General features: G+C 37.4%; 2 protein-coding genes across 10 annotated transcripts in view; one reads left to right on the top strand and one right to left on the bottom strand.

Annotated features, from left to right (window-relative positions):
* Window positions 1–5,321: 5,321 nt before the first annotated feature.
* Window positions 5,322–11,651, bottom strand: RAG2 (recombination activating 2). The gene is made up of 2 exons (XM_032282299.1): window positions 11,526–11,651; window positions 5,322–7,550 (listed from the first exon to the last, which is right to left on the bottom strand). Exon 2 carries the CDS (start codon window positions 7,521–7,523, stop codon window positions 5,940–5,942), a length of 1,584 nt encoding a protein of 527 aa, XP_032138190.1. The 5' UTR covers window positions 7,524–7,550; window positions 11,526–11,651; the 3' UTR covers window positions 5,322–5,939.
* IFTAP (intraflagellar transport associated protein) overlaps window positions 7,788–24,420 on the top strand; it is a 99,670-nt gene continuing 83,037 nt past the window's right edge. For 2 of the 9 annotated variants that reach the window (XR_004270172.1, XM_032282307.1), the window contains exons 1-2: window positions 7,844–7,994; window positions 24,159–24,305. Coding sequence is in view for 8 of the 9 variants with exons in the window: in XM_032282307.1 (XP_032138198.1) it covers window positions 24,182–24,305 (124 nt within the window). In the remaining variant the exon portion in view is untranslated. Of the gene's footprint in view, window positions 8,268–19,339; window positions 19,401–19,887; window positions 20,085–24,158; window positions 24,306–24,420 lie in introns of those variants that run through there. The other 7 variants (XM_032282303.1, XM_032282300.1, XM_032282305.1 and 4 more) reach the window with 7 other exon arrangements.

The following is a 24,420-nucleotide window of genomic DNA, read 5'->3' as shown; positions in this document are numbered from 1 at the left end:
AAAAAAGCAAGGGAAGACCTGCTCCCCTGATTCAATTACCTCCACCATTTCCCTTCATAACATGTGGAGAATCCAATAAAAGATCTGAGTGTGTACACAGCCAAACCATATCATGCGACATGTATTTTTGTTTCTAGCTTAGAAGACCTATTCTAGTATCCTTCATTACTGTTTCAGGGTAAATGGGGCTATTGCAGCTGGGATGTTTAAAATATATACTTGTCAGATGCTGGCTAAATGCTCATCACATACAATTTCCTTTTATAGGCAGGGAGTTAAACTACATTTCCCAGCCTGCATTTAGGAGAAGCCATGCGACTAGCTTTTGCCAATGGAAGTCAGAGAAAATGATGTATTATTTGCAGGCTGAAACACTTACAAGTAAAAATGCCTTCCCTAGGTGTTCTCTTTCCCTTTCTTTCTTTTATTCTTTTTGTATCTGAAGTTTTAGAGACACATAGTGGAGATAAAGATGGCTGAGTTGCCAAATAGAAAAAGCCTGGATCCCTGAGGCAAATCTTGGAGAGCCACTCAGGTGAATAGCCTGATAAGAACACCTGCATTGGATTTTCCATGAGCAAGAAATAAACTTTAGAAGTGTTTGAGAGTTTTTGTTACAGTAGCTAGTGTTAATTACTCTGCTATATATTTTCCTATTCTTACCTTTGCCATCCATCAGAAGTTTGTTAGTCTCATTTAAGCTCATATCCCTTACTTCTTTAGTTGCTTTAAGTTTTTACTCTCTCTCTCCCTGTGTGTGTGTATATGTGTGTGTTTGTGTGTGTGCGTGTGTGTGTGTATGCAATATCTATATAAACATACGTATATTTAGCACTAGGCACTCTGCTGGATACTGGAGATTCAATAATAAACATTTAAGATGATCTCTGTCATGATGGAATTAAGAAATAAAAGGAGGAAAAGATAAACAATAAGTGATTATAACAAATGTAGCAAAGTATAATTAGTGTTATGCTAGATAAAGTATATGCCACTTTGGTTACTCACAATAAAAAGCAGATGCAACTCAGTAATGTATTTAATTCAGTTCAGCTTAACAACACTTTGCCTAAGGTATACCAGGCATTATTTTAAGTACTTGTCATAAAAAGTTATAAAAAACATTGTTCTACTACTCATGGAACTCATAGTTTGTTGGAAAAGTCAGACACTTAGAATATGTAACCACAGAAATAATTATATGGTATTGAAGCAGCATGAAGGGGAATATGACGGACTCTGTGCTATATAATACTGTGAGATAGTACTTGACTAATTTTCCTCTTAGATATTCCTTTTATCCAAAATTTGAGCATGAAAAATCTATGCTTTGGGAGCTGGGTGCACTGGCTTATTCCTATAACCCTAGCACTTTTGGAGACTGAGGCAGGAGGATTGCTTCAGGCCAGGAGTTCAAGATCAGCATGGGGAAGATGGGGAGACCCCATCTCTGTAAAAAATAAAATTAGCTGGGTATGGTAGTATGCACCTGAAACTCTAGCTACTCGGGAGCTGAGGTAGGATTTCTCGAGCCCAGGAGTTAGAGGTTGCAGAGAGCCATGATGGTGCCACTGAATTCTAGCCTTTGTAATAGAGTGATAGTCTATCTCTAAAAAATGAAAAAGAAAATTAAAAAAAGAAAACAAATCGATGCTTCATGGGGAAATGGAAAATACTAGCATTATGTTTTGAAGAATATCTGATGAGTAAGAGCTATTCTATAATGCCCTCAATCATTCAATATTCATTATTTCATGCAATAAATATTTATTTATTGACAAGAAACTGTTTCCATTCCCATATAAACATTTTTGAGAAGTGAATTTGAGACAAAGATGGAGTGAGCAGACACTGTGTGTCCCCAGGAAAAGAGTTCTTCATACTTTATACCTTGGGCTGAGCTGTGGAGTTGGGGAGAACACTAGGAATCCCAGTTTAGTTTCTTGGCATCAGGAGGAGAGAGGATGTGCATCTTACTTCCCTGATAGAGCCCAGGAAACCAGTAACATCCAGAGATGAAATGGTAGTTATGTGTGGTTAGCTGGTGATAGTTCGGACTAGAATCAGTGGTCCAGCAAGCTGCAAGAGTACTAGGATGTGCCCAAGAAAGTTACAGAAATAGACAAGTTCCTAGATGGTCCCAAAAAGAGAACTGTGGCCATGTTGGGAAAAGAAGGTCTCTCTCAACCAGAGACCAGAAAGCAGCTTAAAGAGGGCTAGACATAGGGACGACTTGTAGTAAAGACTGATGTGCAATTCAGGAGTCGTCCGCCAGGTCTGATCATGACAGGTGGATGTTGTAGCTGAAGATAAAGAGGAATGACCATAGGAACAAGATACTTCACCCTTCTTCACTCCCTCTTCTGACAATTCCACATTCTTTTTCTCCACGGAACTTGGATGAAAAGAGGGAGAATTCTAAAATTGCTGAAATTATATTTTCAGCATACAAAGAGATGCAGACTACAATGTAGGCTGAATTAGAGAAAAATACAGCCAGGTTTATTTCTTGCATTGAGTATGTAATCTGTAAAAGGTAGTGGGGTTCAGAGAAGGCTTCTGGAGTGAGGAGGTATCTAAACTAGGATGTAAACAGTGAATAGAACTGGGCCAGGTGGACTAGGGCGTTAGCAGGACGTGCAAAGCCCAAGGGGGAAAGTCTTCCCTGCAAGGGAACAGGTTGCTCAAAGGCTCTGGGGTTTTAAACAACCAGGAGTACTCACTAGGAGGGTTATCAGTTTGGTATTTTGGAAATTGAGCATAAAGTGTGAAGAAAATGGTGGGGCTAAAATAAGCCAGGAGGGAACAGGTGAATGGACCATTCATACTACTCTAAATGACTGATTTATCTCTTAACCAAACTTCGAGTACTTCATTTTATCAATCTATGGTCTATGAAAAAGAATATTATTTCTGAGAAATCTGATCTCATAATTTGATTTTCAGTGCAAGATGAGATCACATACCATCAATTATATCTTTGAATCTAGATTGTTTTATTGATCATCTTGTTAACCATTATTCAAGACCATTAGTTTTCCTTCCTTCAGGCTACCTAAAATATTTTTACATAGTCCTTGATGATGTGTGGTCTAGATTTTGTATTTGTCAGTTGGAATTTGTAATTACATATGTTTATTATGGTAAAATCTCTGGCAAATACCCTCTTAAATAATTTTTATGCAGAGTGTCTGGATGTATTTCACAGTGATAGAGAATAATGAAACTATGTTTTTGAACACACAACAAGAGCATATGTTATTTTTTAGTTTATAAAAGCTGTGCTTGGCCCTTATAACTGCTCACCAACATAGGCAGAGCAGAATGTGATTTTATTTTACTGATGAAAAATTGAATCCCTGGCCCTTGCCTTCCTCTCTGGGCTCATGGCACCCCACCCCTACTTGTTTACCATGTTTGGCTGACCTTTCAGTTCCTCAGATGTGACAAGCTTCATCTCTCCCCAGTGCCTTTGGAATAACAATTTCTTTTTCTTTATACCTTCCCTTTCCCCTAACACACTGAACTCACCTGTACTTATAGATGTGTATAGTCCCCTAAAATGATTACCTTGGGAAACCATATACTTATTTCTTGACACTACTCTTATAGTCTTGTACAAACAATTTTGTGACTTTCCTTTAAAACCCATTCATAAGCCATATCAGAAAATCCATTTTGTTAGCTTGTATTCACATTTTTGTTTTGACCTAAAGTGGTAGTGTAATACTGAAAAATCTCACTGTGCTAGTCTTTGAATGACACTTGCCTGCTTCCAGAAATTAAATCCATCTTTAGTGAAGAAAGAGGGACAGCTGTTGAACATCTTCAAGGAAATGAACCATATATTTTAAAGGTGATTGACTGAAATGTGAGTCACTGAAACATTTTAGGGAAAGGCAGTATTGTTGAAATAGGTGTCTGTTCTTTTAACGTGGCTCATTTGAATGTTTGCATTTGCTTATTAGAAAAGCAGTGACACAGTATCTTAAAGTCACATCAAATAAACTCATTGCTCAGATGACAAAAAAAGACTTAATTTTACTCAAATTATATGTTTTACTCAAACATATAATCTATAACCAAACTGCATGCTTTTAAAACATGCACACATAGACACACACACACACACACACACACACACACCCCAAAAGCAGCTATGCTGGTGAGATCTGAGTTTGACTATGAAATTCAGTGACTTCACAGTTGAATCACTTAGATTACCATATTTGGATTTCATTGGCTACAAAATAAATATGTGGTAATAATTCCTTAGCCACTGAATCTCTGCAGACAAATCAGGAAGAGAGAATATATCTACACCTTGGGGAAATTTCACTTTTGGACTCTGTAAAGGATGTTTTTGCTCCAACTTGTGCCATTTTTCTACTAACAGATAGAAAAAAAATCAAAGTGGAGTGATCCTGAAAAAATTAGTTTAATTTTGCCTTTATTTAGGTTATTTATATCTTAATAATTTGAGTAAATCAATACAAACAGAAGATTTTTATATTTTATCATTTTTATATAGGTGATGGAAACAACAAAAAAATCAATGTGAAACAATTGTTCAAAAGGAATATTCAGTGAGCAACATTATTGAAACAGGGTGAACGTGATTCAGTTTATCTAAGTTAGCTTCAGTATCTAAGACATGGAACTATCAGCAGAACTTGCGCTCCTGCTTTTCATCTCTTGTATAGTTCATGTTTCCCCTAAATTTGCTATTAGTACCTTATACACCGTAGACTTTCAGTGAAGAGTAAGAGTCTTCACTGTAACTGTGACTGAAGCTCTTAGGATAAGGCTTTTCCAGAAAAGTGATTTTTTCAGGAAAATATTCCAGGAGGAAAGGCATTTGTTTCTAAAGTCATCTGGTTATTAACTGATGTCTTGAAACCTTAAAATTAATAGTCATTTTGACTAATTTCATCCTAGTAAGTATCTAATTAAACCTTGGCAAGATCACTGACTTTTTAACATTCACTGGCAGCAACCTCCACATGTGTGTTAACTATACACACACATGCACACAAATACATTTCTTTTCCTCTATTTAAATATTCTGCCTGTAAATGTCAGGAAATTCTTTAAACTTATATTAGTTTGGGAAATAACCAATATTATTCATCTCTATGATATTTATTTGGTCTTACTTTTTCCAGAGTTCTAAGTAGCAGTAGGCTTCAGTTTTCCACAAAAACTCCCACAAATTATTAGTTCAAATGACTGACTTTGGCACATCATTCATGCATCATATAATGGGGAAGGGAAATCCTTAAAGAAAATGCATGCAAATAATTCGGGAAAACATATCAAACTTGATGTAGATTCTTTATTTCTTCCTTCATGTCAGTGGAGAACATCATCTATATCTACATGTATATTTATATCTGTAAAGCTTTAAGGAACTAAATTGTTCACAGGCATAATCTAAGGGGTTGCTTAAAGGTATATAAAGAACACTGGTATGGGATGTAGATGATCTTGCTTTTAAGTTTTGGCAAACTGCTGAATTGTTTTATTGCACAAAATAATTAATTTAATTATTTTTCATGTTAATTTCTTTATTGGCTAAATTTGTCATAACCACTCTATAGGTTATTTGTTACCAAGACTCATATAAGAAGTACAAACATATGTCAATGATTGTTACTGCCTCTGGGTATGTAAAAATTCAGATAGGAAATTCTCAGTTAAGGATAAATGAGTAAATTGAGTATTTGAGTAAAATATTTTCAAAATGTATAGGTTCTAGAGTGTCTTTATTTATCATTGCATTATAAACATATTTTTTCTGGCTCTTAATTCATGTAACTAAAGAAAACATAGGCATTTTAAATAAACAAAAATAGAAACATATTTTTAAAATCAATGTTATGATTTTTAAAGCAGATTCAAAAGTTCCAAACACCTGAATCTGAAAAACTTTTGTAAAACTAATCAAACAACCTTCTAAGAAAGGATTTCTTGGCAGGAGTCAAGATTTTTCCAGAACCTTTTTTATGGAGGGATTTCATTGGAGGCTTTTTTAAGGGTAGAACTCTTTGGGGGGTGTGTAGAGCTCTTGCTATCTCCACATGCTCATTGCAGTAATACTTGTTGCTTCCTGCTGACAAATGGATGAGCGTGCGTTCTGCCAGATCCATGCACTGAGCATGGACCCAGTGCCCATCCCCATGAGAACAGTAGATCATGGCAGGTTTGTTGAGCTCGGTTGAATAAAATGGCACCCAAGTGTTGATATCCACATCACAAGTAGGGCAGCACGTAATCCAGTAGCCTGTCTCAGACTCATCTTCCTCATCATCTTCATTATAGGTGTCAAATTCATCATCACCATCAAAACTATTTGCTTCTGCACTGAAACAAAATTCTTCGGAATCTTCAAAGGGAGTGGAGTCCCCTGGATCTTCTGTTGATGTCTGACTGTTTGTGAATGTTGTCTGCTCTTCATTCATATCATCTTCAGCACATTTCAACGTATAGAAATAGAATGCTTCTGAAACAACTTGTTTATTGTCTCCTGGTATGCCAAGAAAAACAGTTCCATTTCCCATGTTGCTTCCAAACCATATCTTGCTGTGCTTAATGTCTGGGGTCCAATCTGGGGTCTCCATCCCACGAATTTCTATCTTGTTTTCCTCTAAAGAGATAATGTTGCAGATCATTCTTTTTTGATTTTCAAGCTGATATCCACCAACAATAACAAATTCATCATTGTTAGTTTGAGTCAGGATTGCACTGGAGACAGAGATTCCTCCTGGCAAGACTGTGCAATTCACAGCTGGGCTACCCAGGGGAAGATCAACCCTTATTCTGTACAGGTTGGCAGGGCGGATATTATTGGCAAGTGAATGTCCTCCTAAAATATAGATGGTGTCATTTTTGGCAATAGAGACATGAAAAGACAGCCCATCCTGAAGTTCTGGAAGAATGTATGATGTAGCACACCCGAATTCAAAATCCACCAGGAAAACATGGGGCAGGCAGTCAGCTACACTATTCCATTTTTCTGTGGTTCTGTGGGTAGAAGGCATGTATGAGCGTCCTCCAAAAAGAACACCCATACTTTTCCCTCGGCTATATACCACATTAATGGAATGACCATATCTGGCTTCAGGAACATCTCCTACCAAGTCTTTCTCCGTGCAGCGAAAAGTAACCTTCTTGTTGTTCTTGGAAACAACAGACATGACATAAATCTTATCTGAAAGCTCATTGTTTGGTGTTTTCCCTCCATGGATGATGTATTGATGCTTTTCAGACTCCGAGCTGCCTTTGAATGTGCAAGTTGCTGGGTAGCGAAGAGGCGGGAGGTAGCAGGAATCTTTAGAGAAAATTGTAGGCTTCAATTTGATATGGTTACGGTTTACCTCCAAATGGAAAACTCCAGTAGGGCAGGATCTCTTGGGCCAGCCTTTTTGGCCAAAGAAGAAAACCTGCCCATCAAAATTCATCAGCGAGAAGCCTGGTTGAATTAAGGCTATGTTATTACTGACTGTTACCATCTGCAGTGACATATTTTCTGATGGTACGTAGGTTTTTGTCTGAAAGAATTATAAAATAAAATGACTTAGCGATCACTTCATATAAATCACCGTATTTAGATACCTTCACATGTAAATAGCATTTTTTAAGTCCTCCCACACGCTTGCAGTGGGACTGAAAGGGCAAAATCCGAGGAATTAGGTCAGTAAAGAGCCACAGAACCTTTCCTGCCTATACCATCCAAGGATCTGGGACATGTTGTAGCCACGGACTATTCTCCCTAGGATTTCCGGGAGTTGTAGTTCTTTTCCTTAAAGAGTCACCACGCGTCAGCGGAAAGAACCACATTTCCCAGGAATCCTTTCTCTATGGTTGTGTGGCTTTGGAAATCTGTCTTTGTTGCTCTGGGAGAGGGGATTCCTGGAATGTGTCTCTGAACAAAGACTAGCCGAAGGTGCGAAGTGACTAGATGGGAGCCAAGGCGGAAAACTAGGGAATGGGAGGTGAGAGTAGCTGACACCGACCCAACATCGGGTTGCGGGAAGGCTGCAGCGGCCGGAGCGGTGTCGGGCAAACCTCTACTCTGCTATTGCTGGAGCCACTCCTGGGGACTTTTGAACAGGTGACCCGGTAGGAAGCACAACTGCTTCCGTTGAAGTGCGGTTGCCTGGAGACCGCAGTCTGAAGGGACTCCCGGCAGAAGTGTCGTTAGGGTGTCCTGCCTGTCTGGACGCTTTGGAGCGCGACTCAGAATTGCACCTTCGAGGACTCTGGAGGTGCTGTGGCAGGAGGTTGAAGGGGACACCAGGGTTACAAAAGCCGTAACTGTCTTAAAGTACCGAAAGATGGGTCTCTGAATCCCTAGTGCAGGGGAGACATTGCCCGTTAGTGATTTTTACTTCTACCGTTAACAATTGAAATATAGTCACTAGTTTTTAGTGAGTGCACTTTAAAGGCCCTTTGTTTTCTTCACTATTTTTACTGCTGTTTTTAGGGTTCTTTTAGGGAGGCAGAGAAGGTTCCTAAACACATCTCATTTTCATCTTCATTCCAGGGAAATAGAGTTAGTGGCTTTTTCACATATTTCCAGTCCAAGAACTTTTAGGTAATTCTTTAATGATTCTGTAGTAAGCAGGGACTAAGCAGAGAGGTGTTTGAATTATTCAGGATTTCATATTTGTGTTACAACTAAAAGAATATTTACTAGATGAAGTAAGCTTGATAAATTTCTATTTTATTATTGTTTACCTTAGAGAGATGTGAAATACGCTCCCTGTTTGCAGCGTAAAGTCCTGTACAACGAATGTTAAAGGAAACAAAACAGTACAGATTCCTTGACTTTTGAGAGTTACTTCTTAATATGCTTCAGAAGCAGTACAAATAATGGCTAAGAGTATGGACTCTGAAAGCTTACTGGCTGGATTCAAATCCTGGCTCTGCCACTAACTACATGACTTTGGGCAAGTTATTTAATCTCTGTGTGCCTCAGTTTCCTCATCTGAAAACTGATAATTTTACCAACCTCATATATGGGTGTAAGTTATGATCCATAATTTAATATATGTAAAGTACTTAGAACAAGGACTTGCACACAGTAGATAAAAGTTATTATTATGATTATTTTTAAATTTACCAAAAATAAGATCTAGTGCATAACCACCTGCCAGTAATGGGAGTTGATAAGGTTGGAGAGGGTGAGAAGGGGGCTTTAGGACCTGGGAATCAGGTCAGTGGGTATAGATAGATAAACTTTTGAACTAAAAAGAATTGTATAAACATATGATGAGGGTGCTGGTAGTAGTTAATTTATTAGCAGAAGATATTTAATGTTTTATTTTTGTCACCCTTTCTCTAACCTTCATTAAATATGCAGGCCCTAACTTTAATTCTTGGAGTCCAAATTGGGCTCTAACACTTAGTTGCTGTGTAACCATGTTGGGCAAGTTATTTTTCTCTCTGTTCTTTTTATCTACAAAATGAGGATAATCTTAGTATCTATGCACTGTGCTGTTTTGAGAAATAAATGAGATAGCACATGTAAATCTCATGGAACAGTGCATGGCACATAAACAATAAATGCTAGTTGATACTATAATTTATCCAATTTATCTTTATTCTTCCTGCAAAGATTCCTTGGACTATTTAGAATCTCTGGTCACTCTAATGAGATGTTGGTGGGTTTTTGTTTTTTGCTTTAAATAATTTCTGTAGTTCAGCTGTAATTAATTGCTAAATAATCTCTTGTAGTTATTATTTTTAGTTTACTTGGGAGACTCCTACAGGGGTGATTTTTAAACAGTTATCTGGTGGGTGATTAAAGCAGGCGAGGAAATGGTATCTGAGAAGGATTATTATCAAAGTTATGAAAGCAGTCTACATTCAATTATACCCTCAGTTGTACATTCAGCAACCTGCCCAGCTTATAAAATAATCTGGGCAGTGTTTTATTCATTCATGGCCTACCCAAGACTAGTGAGAGAAGGCATCTGAGCAACTATGAAAAATGCTATTCATAGAAACTAAAAGGAGACATTATTGAGCCTCACTTCAGAAAACTATAGGTGATTACACTCAGTCTGAGAGATTAGGATCAGAGAATTGTCCCATTTTGGGAGGAGCCAAACACCTAAGCCAAGGCCTGCTTGTTTCAAACACCTGTGATGGCAGTTACTGAGATACACAGCAAGCCATACAGTGGTAATGGATTCTAGATCCAAAGGGATTTTTCAAGAACACTGGCTTTTAAAACAGTTTTCGTTGTCACCCCTTGGTTTCATTTTAAGGTTATTGTAGGAATTTTGGCTTCTCATATAAGTGAAAACATGATTATTGTAGATTACACAGAAACATTTTCTTGGGCAAGTTGTAAGGAGGATTGTCAATTTTTGTAGCTTAATCTAGGCCCCTAAAGATTTTTGAAATCTGGCTTTTGACCTGTTTTCCCTTTGATGCTCTGTTTTTGGCTCACTTCATTATTTTAAGGCCCTAAAAACAGTGGTAAAATTTCTTATTGCTAAGACGAATTACCTCCTCTTGTAACACAGTTCAAGTGTGAGTAATTAATTTTTAGATTATACACTTTAACCAGATGATGTATGCATTTGAAGAATAAACAGGATCATTGAAGTGTTTTTATATTATTTTGCCACATTTAGTTTTTTGAAATTTTGCTCTATTGACTTGAATATGTTTTTCACTGGAGTAGATTATTGTATCTCTTCCATGGTTTCAATATGAGTGTATTAGTCACACCCTGGTTTTTAAAAGGAGTTTTTAAATGATTATACTATATCTAAAATAACCTACTGAAGTCTTTTCCTTTTAATAGGCTACATAAAAACAGGAAGATTTTAAAAAGTGAGACCCTGTTCTTCAGCTGAAGGAGGTTTCAAGGTCAACACATTAAAGACTTTTTGTAAAGGACAGAAATATAGGACCAATAAACATATACAATTTTCCCAACCCCATGCTAACATTCTTCAGCAGGGAGATTTTCATTTATTCACTGTGATGCCATAAAAGGACTCATAGTATGAGGTCTGGGTTTATAGTTACCCATATCTGAACCGACTTTCTTTTCCAAAGAAAGATACTGTACTCTGAAGCATTAAATCTAGCTGATCCGTGCTAGCCATAGTTTCCTGATTGCTCCAGAGTAACCGGTAACCTCATGTAACTTCAGGCATTTAGTGTGTGAATAACACTATCTTGCACAGTTAATCAGGTTTAAGGCATACACTATTTTATTTTTGCTGGCAGTAAAACCAGGATTAAGTCTTCCTTCCTATACTTAGGCCAGAGAATGATTTATGCACTAATAATAGTGCTCTAAAGGCCTAAGAATTAAGTCCCCGAAGCAGCCAGAGAACAGAAAGCCCCACATTTTCCAAATTTTACTCATCCCTTTCCTACCTAGACTCCCAATCCACCTGTAACTAACACACTGCCAAAGTGTGGCATCTTCATTCCTTTAAAGTTTACAAACATAGGCTCCCATTTTTTAGCTTTGGTAGAAATGAAGGTATCAGACCTACCTGAAGGCCAGAGGGGCTGCTCACACCTCTCTGAATCTTTGCTGCTAAACCACGTTTTAATTGTCAGCACTTGGGGAAGATTCACTGACTGTCCACTGTGACTGTGGCAAGCAGAAGGCTGACTGTAAAGAGAGTGTGTATGTGTGCCTACAGATGTTCTCATGAACACTGATCTAATGGGAGTAACTGACTGTGACCTTTTTTCTCTCTCTCTCTCTCTCTCTTTAGATGGTTGAGGGAGATATCCACCAGGGTATACCCTCAGGGTTTAACTATTTCACTACTAGCAACAATGGCAACACAATTCACCTTTTGTAAAGATAAAAAGAAATCTGGTCAAAACTTGATTTTTTAAAATTAAAAACATTTTAGAAAAACACAGAAGAAATACATATAGTTTCTATGGTTTAAATAAATACTATTTCGAATCGAATTAGAATTTATTTGTCCTAAAACAAGAGACCACGAATACCAATGCTATTCATTTTAACTTTGAAGTGCTCTTCTGTGGTCTCATTTCCTTTAATGCAAGGCTCAGAAGGAAGGAGTTGTAATTATTCAAGGCCCTCTACCAACTTTATATCAGACAGCTACTGATATAAATTACACTGTAATAATACAGTGTAATGATTAAAAAAATGGGCTTTGGGGTCAAGCTCACCCGGTTTTTTCTGTCAGCTCTGCTATTTTTCAGGTAGAGTCATCTTAATCCTTAAGCCTCTGTTTCTCTATCTCTGAAATGAGGATAATAGAAATAATTATTTCAAAAAGTTGTTGGGAAAAGATTAAATTAGATAATATATATAAAGTGTTCAGCCAAGGAAAAGATTAATATTCCATAGTGATCTTGATCGCAAAACTACCTTTATAATTTATTTCCTTTCCTTTCCTTTCCCTCCTTCTTTCCTTCCTTCCTTTCTTTCTCTCTTTCTTTCTTTCTCCCCTTCCATCCCCTTCCCTTCCCTCTTTCTTTTTTTTGACGGAGTCCTGCTCTATCTCCCATGCTGGAATGCAATGGCACAATCTTGGCTCACTGCAACCTCTACTTCGCGGGTTCAAGCTATTCTCCTACCTCAGCCTCCTGAATAGCTGGGATTATAGGCACATGCCACCACACCCAGCTAATTTTTGTATTTTTAGTAGAGATGGGGTTTTGCCATGTTGGCCAGGCTGGTCTCAAACTCCTGACCTTGGGTGATCTGCCTGTCTTGGCCTTCCAAAGTGCTAGGATTACAGGTGTAAGCCACCTCGCCCAACCTATAATTTCTAATAGTAGTATAATATGATGTTAAGTAAATGTAACGTAATTTACCTAACCTTCCACTATTGTTGGTCATTTGATCAGTTTCCATATTTAGATGATAAAATGTCGTGATCAGAGGTAGGCAAATCTGGGTTTGAGTTTCAGTTCTGTGACCTTTTGTTTTTGAATGTCAGTTGTTTTACCTCTAAAATGGGAGTAATAACTACCTTATTGTAAGGATTAATGGATTAAAATGTCTAGTGTATAGAATGTATATAGTCTTACCTAATGATGGAGATGCTATAAATTTATTTGTATAAGTGACTACTTTAGGGAGGGATAACATGGGGAGAAATGCCAGATATAGGTGATAGGGATGGAGGCAGCAAACTACATTGCCATGTATGTACATATGCAACAATCCTGCATGTTCTTTACATGTACCCCAGAACCTAAAATGCAATCGAATATATATGTGTGTGTGTGTGTGTGGGTGGGTGGGTGGGTGGGTGTGTGGGTGACTACTTTAATTTTTTTGCGGAATTTTAGTGCATATTTTCAGGGTTGATTTTTTCTTAAACAGATGTGTGTAGCTCAATTGCTTGGTTGATTCTCATCATTTGAAATGTCGATCCATCCTTAAAAAAAGCATCATCATCTCTTCTAATTCCTACCATGATGATTTTTTTAATCTGCAAAAGGATATTAGGTTATTTCCCTAAACTATTTATGTGTTATATATAAGATACTTGAAATTACAGTAACAATAAGGACAACTGTCATAAAGTTGATATATTGGATGTCTCCATTGTAAATACAAAATAAGAAATGCAAAAATAGAAATCATGGGTAGGTTTAGATGTGTTTTAGCCTTTGGATTTTACTAACATAAAAAAATGCAATTTTTAGCATAGCAATTAGTTGCTGAATGGGTTAGTTGTCTCTTGAGGAGACTAGAAATTAGTAGCATGTTTGAAAATGGGTTTTAAGACTTCAAGTCCTTGCTATACCATTAGGAGAGCATTAGACTTACAGTGATCTCATACAATGTCCCTGATTTCCCAAAGTCCTCAGCATTGAAACTAAATATAAAATAGTAAACTGATTTATTGAGTATCTACTATACACAAAGCCATGTGAAGAATTAGAAAAAAAATCAGACATAGATCTTGTCCTTAAAGCAGGGATTGCCAATCCCTGGGCCCGAGGACAGGGATCAGCAGTCTGTTAGAAACAGGGCTTCACAACAGGAGGTGAGCCGCAGGTGGGCAAGCATTACTGCCTGAGCTCCGCCTCCTGTCAGATCTGCTGCGTACCATTAGATTATTCTAGGAGTGCGAACCCTATTGTAACCTGCGAATGTGAGGGAGCTAGGTTGCGCGCTCCTTATGAGAATCTAATGCATGTTGATCTCAGGTAGAACAGTTTCGCCTCAAAACCATCCCCCTCACTCTGGTCCGTGGAAAACGTCTTCCACGAAACTAGTCTCTGGTGCCAAAAAGGTTGAGGACCACTGCCTTAAATAACATATACGATAGAATGAAGCAACTTTTGGTTGCAGATGAACATGCCTTACATTCTTCCCACCTTCAGCTTTTCTTAAAAGTTTATTAAGAAATCACAGTTATAAGTTGCTCAACCCATTTTTAAGCCTTGAGGCAAAATCAAATTCAAGATTTTGAATCTCCTACAAGAGCATATTGATTTACCCTTCCCTAAATTAAAAAAAAAAAAAACATACAAAATTAAAGAATATAAGTCAGTGTAATTACAGAATGAAACAACCTTTATTTTATGGGAAAGACAAATACTTAATAATGGGATATCCTGGCATAGTAACTGGACAAACAAGGAAACATAATTGGGAAAAAAAGATGGAAACCAACCTCAAGCCCAATCTCTATTTTTACATTTAAACTACTCAGGGTCAGGAAAGTTTACATAACTTGACAAGGGTAACACAGCTGTGGGCTCTGTCGACATGGTGGGTTGGAGGGAGACAGAGGAGAAACACTGTTCTGTGAACTCATGACAGCGCATTTCAAGAAATGTTGTGCAGCTTTCAAGTGTTTCCATCCTCATTTTATAAATGGAGTAACAGCTTAAACTTTATTGTCACTCGGTGAGTTAACAAGTGTTTGAAATAATGTCAATGGCAACTTTTCAGAGCATTAGGGTAAGCATAGACAATGATTACTATTTTACTAAGTGGCAGATTTTTGAGGAAATAATATAAATTGTGTTGGACAGGGAGATGTTTGGCTTGTTAAGTGAATTCCACAATAGGAGCCACAACTGAAACTGGCAAAGAAAAGGGGAAGGAAGAGGAAATATATAGAAAGAAGCACTCTTGACAATGATGGATTGTCAAGAGAAGAACATGACAAGTGACTTGACATTTTTTACTTAAAGCAATTAGTTAGATATGGCCACCTGACCAGAATGACTGGTATCTTCCTATAAAAGCTTCATGCTCTTTGATTTAAGGTGGATTCTTTGCTTGAAAACAAAATGGATAAAAAAAAGTTTTGCAATGCTGTGCTAGAAAAAATTCACTTAAATATTTTATTTTTAGAGAAGGAAATGAGTTTGTGATTGTTTTTTGTTTGTTTGTTTTGTTTGTTTGTTTTTTTGGAGACAGGGTCTTGCTCTGTTGCCCAGGCTGGAGTGCAATGGCATGATCTTGTCTCAACTCAGCCTCCACCTTCTAGGTTCAAGTGATCCTCCCTCTTCAGCCTCCTGAGTAGCTAGGACCACAGGTGGACACCACCATGCTCAGCTACTTATTTAATTTTTTGTAGAGATGAGGTCTCACTATACTGCCCAGGTGGTCCTGAACTACTAGGCTAAAGTCATCTCCAAAGTGATCTTTGTTCTTCCAAAGTGCTGGGGTTACAGGCATGAGCTATTGCACTTAGCCTGATTCTTAATTTCTGCCTTTGAGTATAGAAACCATATTGGCAAAAAGAAATTATGTATATATGTATGTGCATGATTATGTTATGTTTTGTACATTGAGGCAAAATTAAAATATTGAGTGAAATTGAAAGCTGGGGAAGCATTGTGTTACCTCTTACAGCTTATTTATTATTCCACAGTCTTAGGAATTTAGAATTCAAAATAGATGGGAAACAAATCTAAAATCTCACTTCTTTTAAGAGAATGCCAAGTGAAATAAAGGTTGATCTTATTTGCAAGATCTGACATTTTGAAACACTTAGAAATGAACTCCTAGGTGATTTAGTTCAGTTGGTTTACACCTGCTGCTAACCAGCTGTGTGGGTTTTGCTTTAGAGTAGGTTTCTTGGTATTGTTTAAAGGCCTGTGCACTGTGCAGGTGGCTAACAGGCTCAGGAAGTTGGAGAGAAGGGGACAACTTTAATTAAGGGTGGATGCCTTTGTGTCATAGTATGCAGTATAGATAAAGCAAACATTAGTGGGACATTGTTATCTTATGCGAGGGTGGGATTATGTGTGAGCTAATAAATCTTTTATGATCGAAATATTGCGTGATTATAGAGCTATCAAGTTGACTCAGAAACCCTACTGCTTTATGGATTCACAGTTTTATCAGGCATCTTGAAAAAAATGTTCACTGAATTACTTGCTGTTACTGTCCATAACTCATGGATATAGTTGATAGCATTTATGAATCTAGGAGATCAGTTTTGGACATGGTTGAAATATGCGTATGGTAAAGTTTTCTTGATAAATGTTTAGAGGTCAGTTAGTGTGCTTATACTTTTGTTTTGTTAGGGGGTGAAGGTAGGGAGTTTACTTGTAATTCCATACAACTCTAAATTCATAAAAACAAACAAACAAACAAAAGCCAAAGAAGCAAAAATGGTAGTGAAAAGGCAGTCTTTCTGATTTCAAAAAATGGATTTTGTGCGATTTGTCTTGTAAGTGTATCCTACAGATTCCATGCACACAGTTAATATGTTTTTTAAAAATGATAGGTAGAGTGGGGAGAGTTCAAGCTTAACTGGTTTGCATGGTTCTTTAAAAGAATTAATAACTGTGTAACTGAAAACAATCTAATACTTAGTTGACCTGCCTCAGTGAGTCAATGCAGACATTTCTGGATTGACTTAAACAGCTAGGAGGAAGAGTATATTTGGGAAAATAAAATGGATTTTATGAAATCTGCTGATGAACAGAAGGGCTTAATGAATGATAGCCTCAAGAAACCTCATCACAGGCCGGGCGCAGTGGCCTGTAATCCCAGCACTTTGGGAGGCCAAGGCGGGCGGATGATGAGGTCAAGAGATCAAGACCATTCTGGCCAACATGTTGAAACCCCATCTCTACTAAAAGTACAAAAAGTTAGCCGGGTGTGGTGGTGCGTGCCTGTAGTCCCAGCTACTCGGGAGGCTGAGGCAGGAGAATTGCTTGAAACCGGGAAACAGGAGTTACCGGGAGCCAGGATCGTGCCACTGCCCTCCAGCCTGGCGATAGAGCGAGACTTTGTCTCAAAAAAAAAAAAAAAAAAAAGAAATTAATAAAAAAAGAAACCTTATTACAGTAGCTTGGGTGAATGAACAGGGAAGGGAAGCAAATTTTTCAAGAGGAAAGTTTCTGTTTATGCATATAATTTTATAGGTTACTATTAGTCCCTCTCCCAGAGCTTTCTGTAGGGGAGAACAACACAGCTGATTCCAACATTCTTGGTAAACTTTTAGTGATAATTTTCTTTTCCTAAATATCTTTTGTTTTAATTGGCTTATCCTTCTTCTCTGTTTCCATTCCCCCTTTTTAAGCTAAAAAATAATTATAGATTCACAGGGTTAATTCACAGGAGGTTCCAAAGAGGTATATAGGGAGTTCCCATAATTCCTTGGTCCAGCCTTCTGCAATGTTAACATCTTGCATAAGTGTAGTATAACATAAAAATCTGAGTTATTGCTATTACAAAAATGGAGTCTTGTACAGAATATGTAAATTACAGCTGGTACAGTGACTCATGCCTGGTAATCCCAGCACTTTGGGAGGCTGAGGCAGGCAGATCACTTGAGGTTAAGAGTTTGAGACCAGGCTGCATGGTGAAACCCTCTCTCTACTAAAACTACAAAAATTAGTCAGGTATGGTTGTATGCGCCTGTAATCCCAGCTACTTGGGAGGCTGAGGCAGGAGAATTGCTTGACCCAAGGAGGTGGAGGCTGCAGTGAGCTGAGACTGCGCCACTGCACTCCAGCCTGGGTGACAACAGCAAAACTCTGTCTCAAAAAAAAAAAAAATGTAAATCATAAGTCTCTTTAGGGAAGGACATAGACCTGTTTTTGTTAAGGCATCCTTTGTGGTATCTTTGTTTATAATCTGAACCCACATTTTAAAAATTATGTGCAGTTTTTAGGATAGATGTGCTCCCTTCTCCTTTAGGTGAGAATTTGTCAAGGAGAAATGATAGCTATTAAGACATACTTCTATTACTGCTGCATGGAACACAATTCATCTCTCTTTTAAAGCTTTGTAGCCAACAAGAATTCCCAAACCTTTCCTACTTCCTTCCAAATACTTCCTTTAATATTCACTGCAAAGGGCTATACCTAGGGGAATTTAATAATATATAGAAATCTAGATGCTTATACTACCAACTTTTTTGGTGATAATAAAGAGTTCTGTGCCTTTTAAATGTTAGAAAAGGCTGTTGATAAAAGCTCGTAACTTAAAGTGCAGTGTATATTTGATGCTAGAAATGTATGTTGTTTTTTATTTCATCCTGATGAAAAACAATAAAGGAGTTTAGGTTCTTTTCTATTTTGTAAGAGATGTTTTGTTTTATATTCTGCTTTCCCTTTATTCTTTTGGACTCTTCCTTTGTTTTCCCATTTGTATTGGTGGGTCTCTAAAATAACGGTGTAATATGTGCCCAGCCTCTGGCCTTTTGCACGTTGGTACAGAGTATAGATGGAGGCATGAGTACACCTGCCAGGGTAAGATTGTTGCCTTGTGCTTAATTTTCTACTGGCTTCAGATGTGCCTTGAAGTTCATAATCAGGAGCATCTCATTACTATTTATGATGAGGGAACCACACATTACTGTTCATCAATAGAGTCATTAGTTGACAGACCCCACCTGAATTTTCTTTCCCATATTCATGTATTCTCTATGATTGGGCTAGATTACCTTCAGCTTGCTCTCAAGTTAGAGAATCTGAATTTCTCATTGGATGATTTTCTTTCTTCTTGATATTATCTGAAACATGTAAACAATTAGAGGATGCAAAATTGTTGTAATTCAGTCAAGGAGGAAGAAATCAGTTCATATTATTAGGTCTGTTCTAATCACATCCGCGCAGGCTTGATCTGCAGTTAGAGTGCAGTTTGATCTTTTGGAGATTTGACCATTTACACAAATATGAAAGGACACACCTTGTGCAAATGTTGAAGTACAAATGTTGATGGCTTTATTTTCTTAGGCAAAGTGCTAATATTTGATAATATCCCATCTTGCCTTTCAGCATAGCAGTAGATTTTTACTGAGAAGAAAAGTAAAATTTTGAATAAGTGGGCTTTGATAGACCTGCACGACTCTCAGTTTTTAACAATCCCACCCTCTTTGTTTTGCAGACATATAACCCTTAGTGCTGTTAAAAAGCAGGCTGTGCACTTTCAGAGAGGCAAGCTTATAGTGATTTGCTTTTTTAGGTCTACTACTCTTGTCTCTGGAAGTTGCATTATGTTTAAGTAAGCTCATTAAGCAGGGATCTGAAGGTAAACATCAAAGATGTGCTGAATCAGTTGTGACAATTTCATGTACCGTATTCCATAATAATGTTCTTTCAGAGAGCACGTAACATTAACTAGCTTAGGTGGTTAGTTTCATTATTTGATAGCAGAAAACAAGACTTTGGGGAGCTTATGTGATTTTTCTCACTATCAGTAACTTGATAAAAAGTGAACCCTATTCCTAACCAGGACTGTGGATCTTCAAGTGAAGTTTTATAGTCCAAGGAGCAAAGCGTGCTCCCCATATTTCCTTCTGGGGGCCATAATTGTGAAAGTGTTACTTTTGATTTACCAGCAGATATTTATATACATTTACTTATCACAAGATGTTCTGAGTCTTTCATGTGGAGCTCAAAGCCTTAAAACATAAAAACCAAACCAAAACAATCCTGTTATGAAGGCAAGTGTCTCTATCTCTCTCTTTTTCTTTTAGAAAAATACTTCATAATAAAAACACAAAAGTATGTGAATGGTAATTGAAAAAGCATTGCTTCCCTTTAGAAAACCACCAAGATTTGCATAAACCACTTGGCTGTCTGATAAGTGATTATCTGCTCTGTCAGTCCTTGGGGACTTTTAATATTAGGTTTGTATTTTTATGGAAAAGGCAAGTTCTAAACTTGAAGATGGGTATTGTTAAACTCGCCAAGTAATGATAATGTTGAATAATGATATTATTCAATTATTGTGTAACTGGATGTTCCAAAAGTCCTTTAAAAAGTCAATAATGTTGGGTGCGGTGGCTCTCACCTTTAATCCCAGCACTTTGGGAGGCAGAGGTGGGTGGATCACCTAAGATCAGGAGTTTAAGACTAGCCTGCCCAACATGATGAAACCCCATTTCTACTAAAAATACAAAAAATTAGCTGGGTGTGGTGGTGGGCACCTGTAATCTCAGCTACTTGGGAGACTGAGGCAGGAGAATCGCTTGAACCCAGGAGGTGGAAGTTGCAGTGAGCCGAGATTGTGCCACTGCATTCCAGCCTGGACAACAAGAGTGAAGCTCCATCTCCAAAAAAAAGTCAATGAAAACATGTCATCTTTTTTGTGATAACCACACAAATAAAATTAAAGGCCTACAAAGATTTTGAATTTGTGCTGGCACAATCTGTTGATTGTTTGCTTTTAGTACTACTGAGATGTATTGGATAATACTCAAAATATGCCAATTTGAGAACTGGAAAAGAAGTTTAAAAGAATTTCTATTAACACTCTTAAAGCATTATGAGAAGACGTTTACAGGAATGGAAACCACAACCTGGCTGCATCTATTTGGTATTTGTTTGCTGAAGTAACTTATCAAAGATGATTTTAAAGAAGAGATTGATAAAATAAACTGTTGGAATTTTTCTGGGCTCCAATTCTGGAAAAGCAGATTGACATTGAAATTCTTGTAATTAAGTATACATCCTACTGTAGTGAAATAATAGCCACCTTTGAGTTTACTTATCATTATTTACTGTTTAGCTACACACACACAGTTTATTCAGCTTTGCATTGCTAAACTCTGGTGGTGTTACAGGTAAATGTGCATAAGCCATAACCGATGCTTTTTCATATATCTAAGTTTTTCCGACACAAATAGCTTGAAACAATTTCCTTTGTTTTAAGTTGGTACCCACTTTTAATTTTCACTCAGTCCTCTACCACTCCATGCTTTACCTGGGGTTGTAATACATGAGGAATTATCTTGATTTATGTTTAGGTAACATCACTGCCTTCAAAGTTGAGTGGGCACAGTTATAACAGGTCTTTGTGTAGGCAGAGGACAGAATACTAAGACTGATCCATCATCATCATCATCATCATCATCATGGCTGACATTTTTTGAGATGCTATGCATACTCACTTCATTTTCATAGTAATCTTGTGAGGCATGTGTAGCTTCACATTATTTAAACCCTTGGTGTCAGATGTGCTTCAGAATTCAGAACTTCTTGGAGTTTGGAAAAGTAATCAGTGCATGTGCCATATATTATACAAAAGCTCTAGGCTCATTCTGGGAAAGCACCTTATATGCAAGCACATTAGTATTTCTGCAGGGAAATATATGAATAGTAACGCTGAGTAGAATAAAAGCCATAGGCACTCTCACGTTAATTCAATCAAGTCTTGCCTGCAAATGCATTTGGGCGTTATCTTATGAAAAATTTTTTTTTTTTTCCTGAGCTTTTTGGTATTTCGGAATTGAGGTTAAGGAAATACAGGCCTGGATAGTTATAATCCCTTTTTATAGATATGGGGAACCAGAGACCCAGAGAGGTCAAGTAACTTGCCCAGTGCCACACAGTGAGTGGCAGAGCTGGGCTGTGACTGTGCAGCTGTTTGAAATAATAGTCTAGATCTGCATATAGTAAAGTGGTGTTATGTCCATGGTAACTTACTAAATTAAAGCTGTAAAGAATAACATATAATATGTTCCCATTTTTAGAAAAAAAAATCTATCATTCTCTATAAACATTATAGGGAAAGATTTAAAAGTACAGTCATTAGACTCTTGACAGCATTTACCTCTTTTGGTTGGGAATAGGCAGAATCAGGAGATACTTAAAGGTTTTTATAATTTTGTGTCTTATACATGGTATATTTTATATATATATGTAAAATTTTATTTTATTTTTTTTGAGATGGAGTCTTGCACAGTCCCCTGGGCTAGAGTGCAATGGCATGATCCTGGCTCATTACAACTTCAGTCTCCTGGGTTCACGTGATTCTCCTGCCACAGCCTCCAGAGTAGCTGGGATTACAGGTGCACGACCCCACACCCAGCTAATTTTCTGTATTTTTAGTAGAGATGGGGTTTTACTATGTTGGCCAGACTGGTCTCAAACTCCTCCTGACCTCGTGATCCGCCTGCTTTGGCCTCCCAAAGTACTGGGATTACAGGTGTGAGCCACCACGCCTGGCCACTATTTGCATTTTTAAAATGATAAATGTATAAAGGAAAAGTGGGAGAAAAAGCAAACAGATGTTTACTCTTGTTTCAGATAGAAAGAAGGAAGCTTAGTGCTCTTCTTTCCTTATAGTATTGGAGAAACCCCTACTTTTTATGGTACCCCATGTATTATACTGACTACTTAGGTGGTAATTACATGTCTGCTTTCTGTAGATAATCAATTTTTTCAAAGCTATGTAAGAAGAATATTTCATACAGAATGAATGGAGTTTAACAAGGTGAAGTATCATAAGTGAAAATGAAGTCCAAACTGTGCTTGGATTGAGGCATTGTGTCTTAGCTGACAGGTGTTCAGTTAGCACTATGCTAAATGAATGACAATGTGGAATGGCCACTTCCAATGTGAATGTGATCTCCAGCTATATAGCAAGAGTGCAATATTGAGAATGTGAGTTAGTCTACAGTCTTGTCGTCAGTTGTGGTTGGCATATATAAAGGGATGCAGGCAATGTGAAGTCTTTTCCTGATAGATTAATCAGGAGGATTTAAGGACTTGAAACCATGTCATATAAGGCACAGGTGAAATAATTGGGCAAGTACAGTTTAGTGGTTTGCCAGCTTTTGCAGTACTCGACTGTTGTACTTGCTCAGATGAGTAATGTTAGCTCAATATTGATTGACTGCCAGCTCTGTGCCACATCCTGAGCTATCAAGTATTTGGGATACAAAGATGAAGAGATGTGGACTCTGCCTTTCATGTCTCTGAGTATAATGGACAACACAGAAATGTACACAACTATTTCCAATACAGCATGATAAATTTAACAGTAGACCTTAGTACAGAAGCAGCACAGATATATTAAGATTAATTCCTCCTGTCGTAGTAGATGGGAGGCTAAAGTCTTCAGAGAGAAATGGAATTCTGAGCTGGGTTTTGAAAAATAAAACTGTTTCAGTGAATGAAATGAGAAGATTGACAAAGGACAGTAAAATCTTGTTCAAATATTTGAAAAGATTTCATGAACAAGAAAGACTGAAATTTTTCAGTACAACCTCAGGGCCTCAGAAACCAGTTGGGGTAGGGTACAGAAAGACAGATTTGGCTTAATTTTAAAAGTTTTTAATAGAGCTGTCCAAAGGCTTTTTTGGAGTGTTCAGAGTTACCAGTCCCTGGATGTGTTGAAGCACGGCAAGTCAACTGTTTACCAGTGACAGTAGGGAAACGGGAGGTCACCTGATGAATAGAGAGACAGATAGTGAAGTGTTTAAAAGCGTGGTTTCTAGGATCAGACTACTTGAACTGGCACTTCTATGTACTGGCTCTGTGACCTTATCTAGAATTGTTATGATAATTAACAAAAAAATCATTCAGAGCAGCACCTGACACACAGTGACTGCTAAATAAGTCACTAATAAGTATTAGCTATTGTCATTAGATGGGCAGTTAGTTGAGTACTCTTTAAAGTTCCTCCTACCTCGAAAGACGTTGAATTTCTAATTATGTAATTAGGTGACAATATTCTTATGAATTAAGAAGATAGTAATGAGAAGACTGAAGCAAAAAATAAAATTGTGATAGTTAACAATTTAGCAACAAAGATATGAATAAAACTCTCGTCTCTTGAACTATATAGATCATTGGTCTAGTGACTACCTTGATCTTCCTTTTGGAGCCTTGGGATTTTTCAACCTACCCATTCAGGGTATTTTCAGAGGGGCCGGTACTGCCTGATTCTGTCTAGCTTGTATTTTTCTGTCTTGTAGATACTGTGGCCTCCTGAATAGGAATGTCAGGATTGGAAATAATGGATGAAGATCAATTAATCAAAGAAGTCTCGGATACATTCCTTAATTGTCATGAGCAAACATATGATGAAGAATTTCTGGACACTTTTACTAATCTTTCACAAGGTAAAATGGAGAAATAAACTTTCTGCAGCAATAAATAATTTTATCATAAGTTTATGTTTCTATTGCCTATTGAGAAAGACTATTTAGTGAGCATTCATTCCATTCCTGTGATCAG

The sequence above is a fragment of the Sapajus apella genome, unplaced genomic scaffold (genome assembly GCF_009761245.1).
Source record: "Sapajus apella isolate SASKATOON/1434 unplaced genomic scaffold, GSC_monkey_1.0 scaffold14, whole genome shotgun sequence".
In the NCBI taxonomy this organism is placed as follows: Eukaryota; Metazoa; Chordata; class Mammalia; order Primates; family Cebidae; genus Sapajus; species Sapajus apella.
This window is presented reverse-complemented; position numbering and strand designations above follow the sequence as displayed.

Excerpts from the sequence above, each read along its gene's own strand:
- RAG2 (XM_032282299.1), bottom strand. The coding sequence starts at position 7,523 with ATGTCACTGCAGATGGTAACAGTCAGTAATAACATAGCCTTAATTCAA.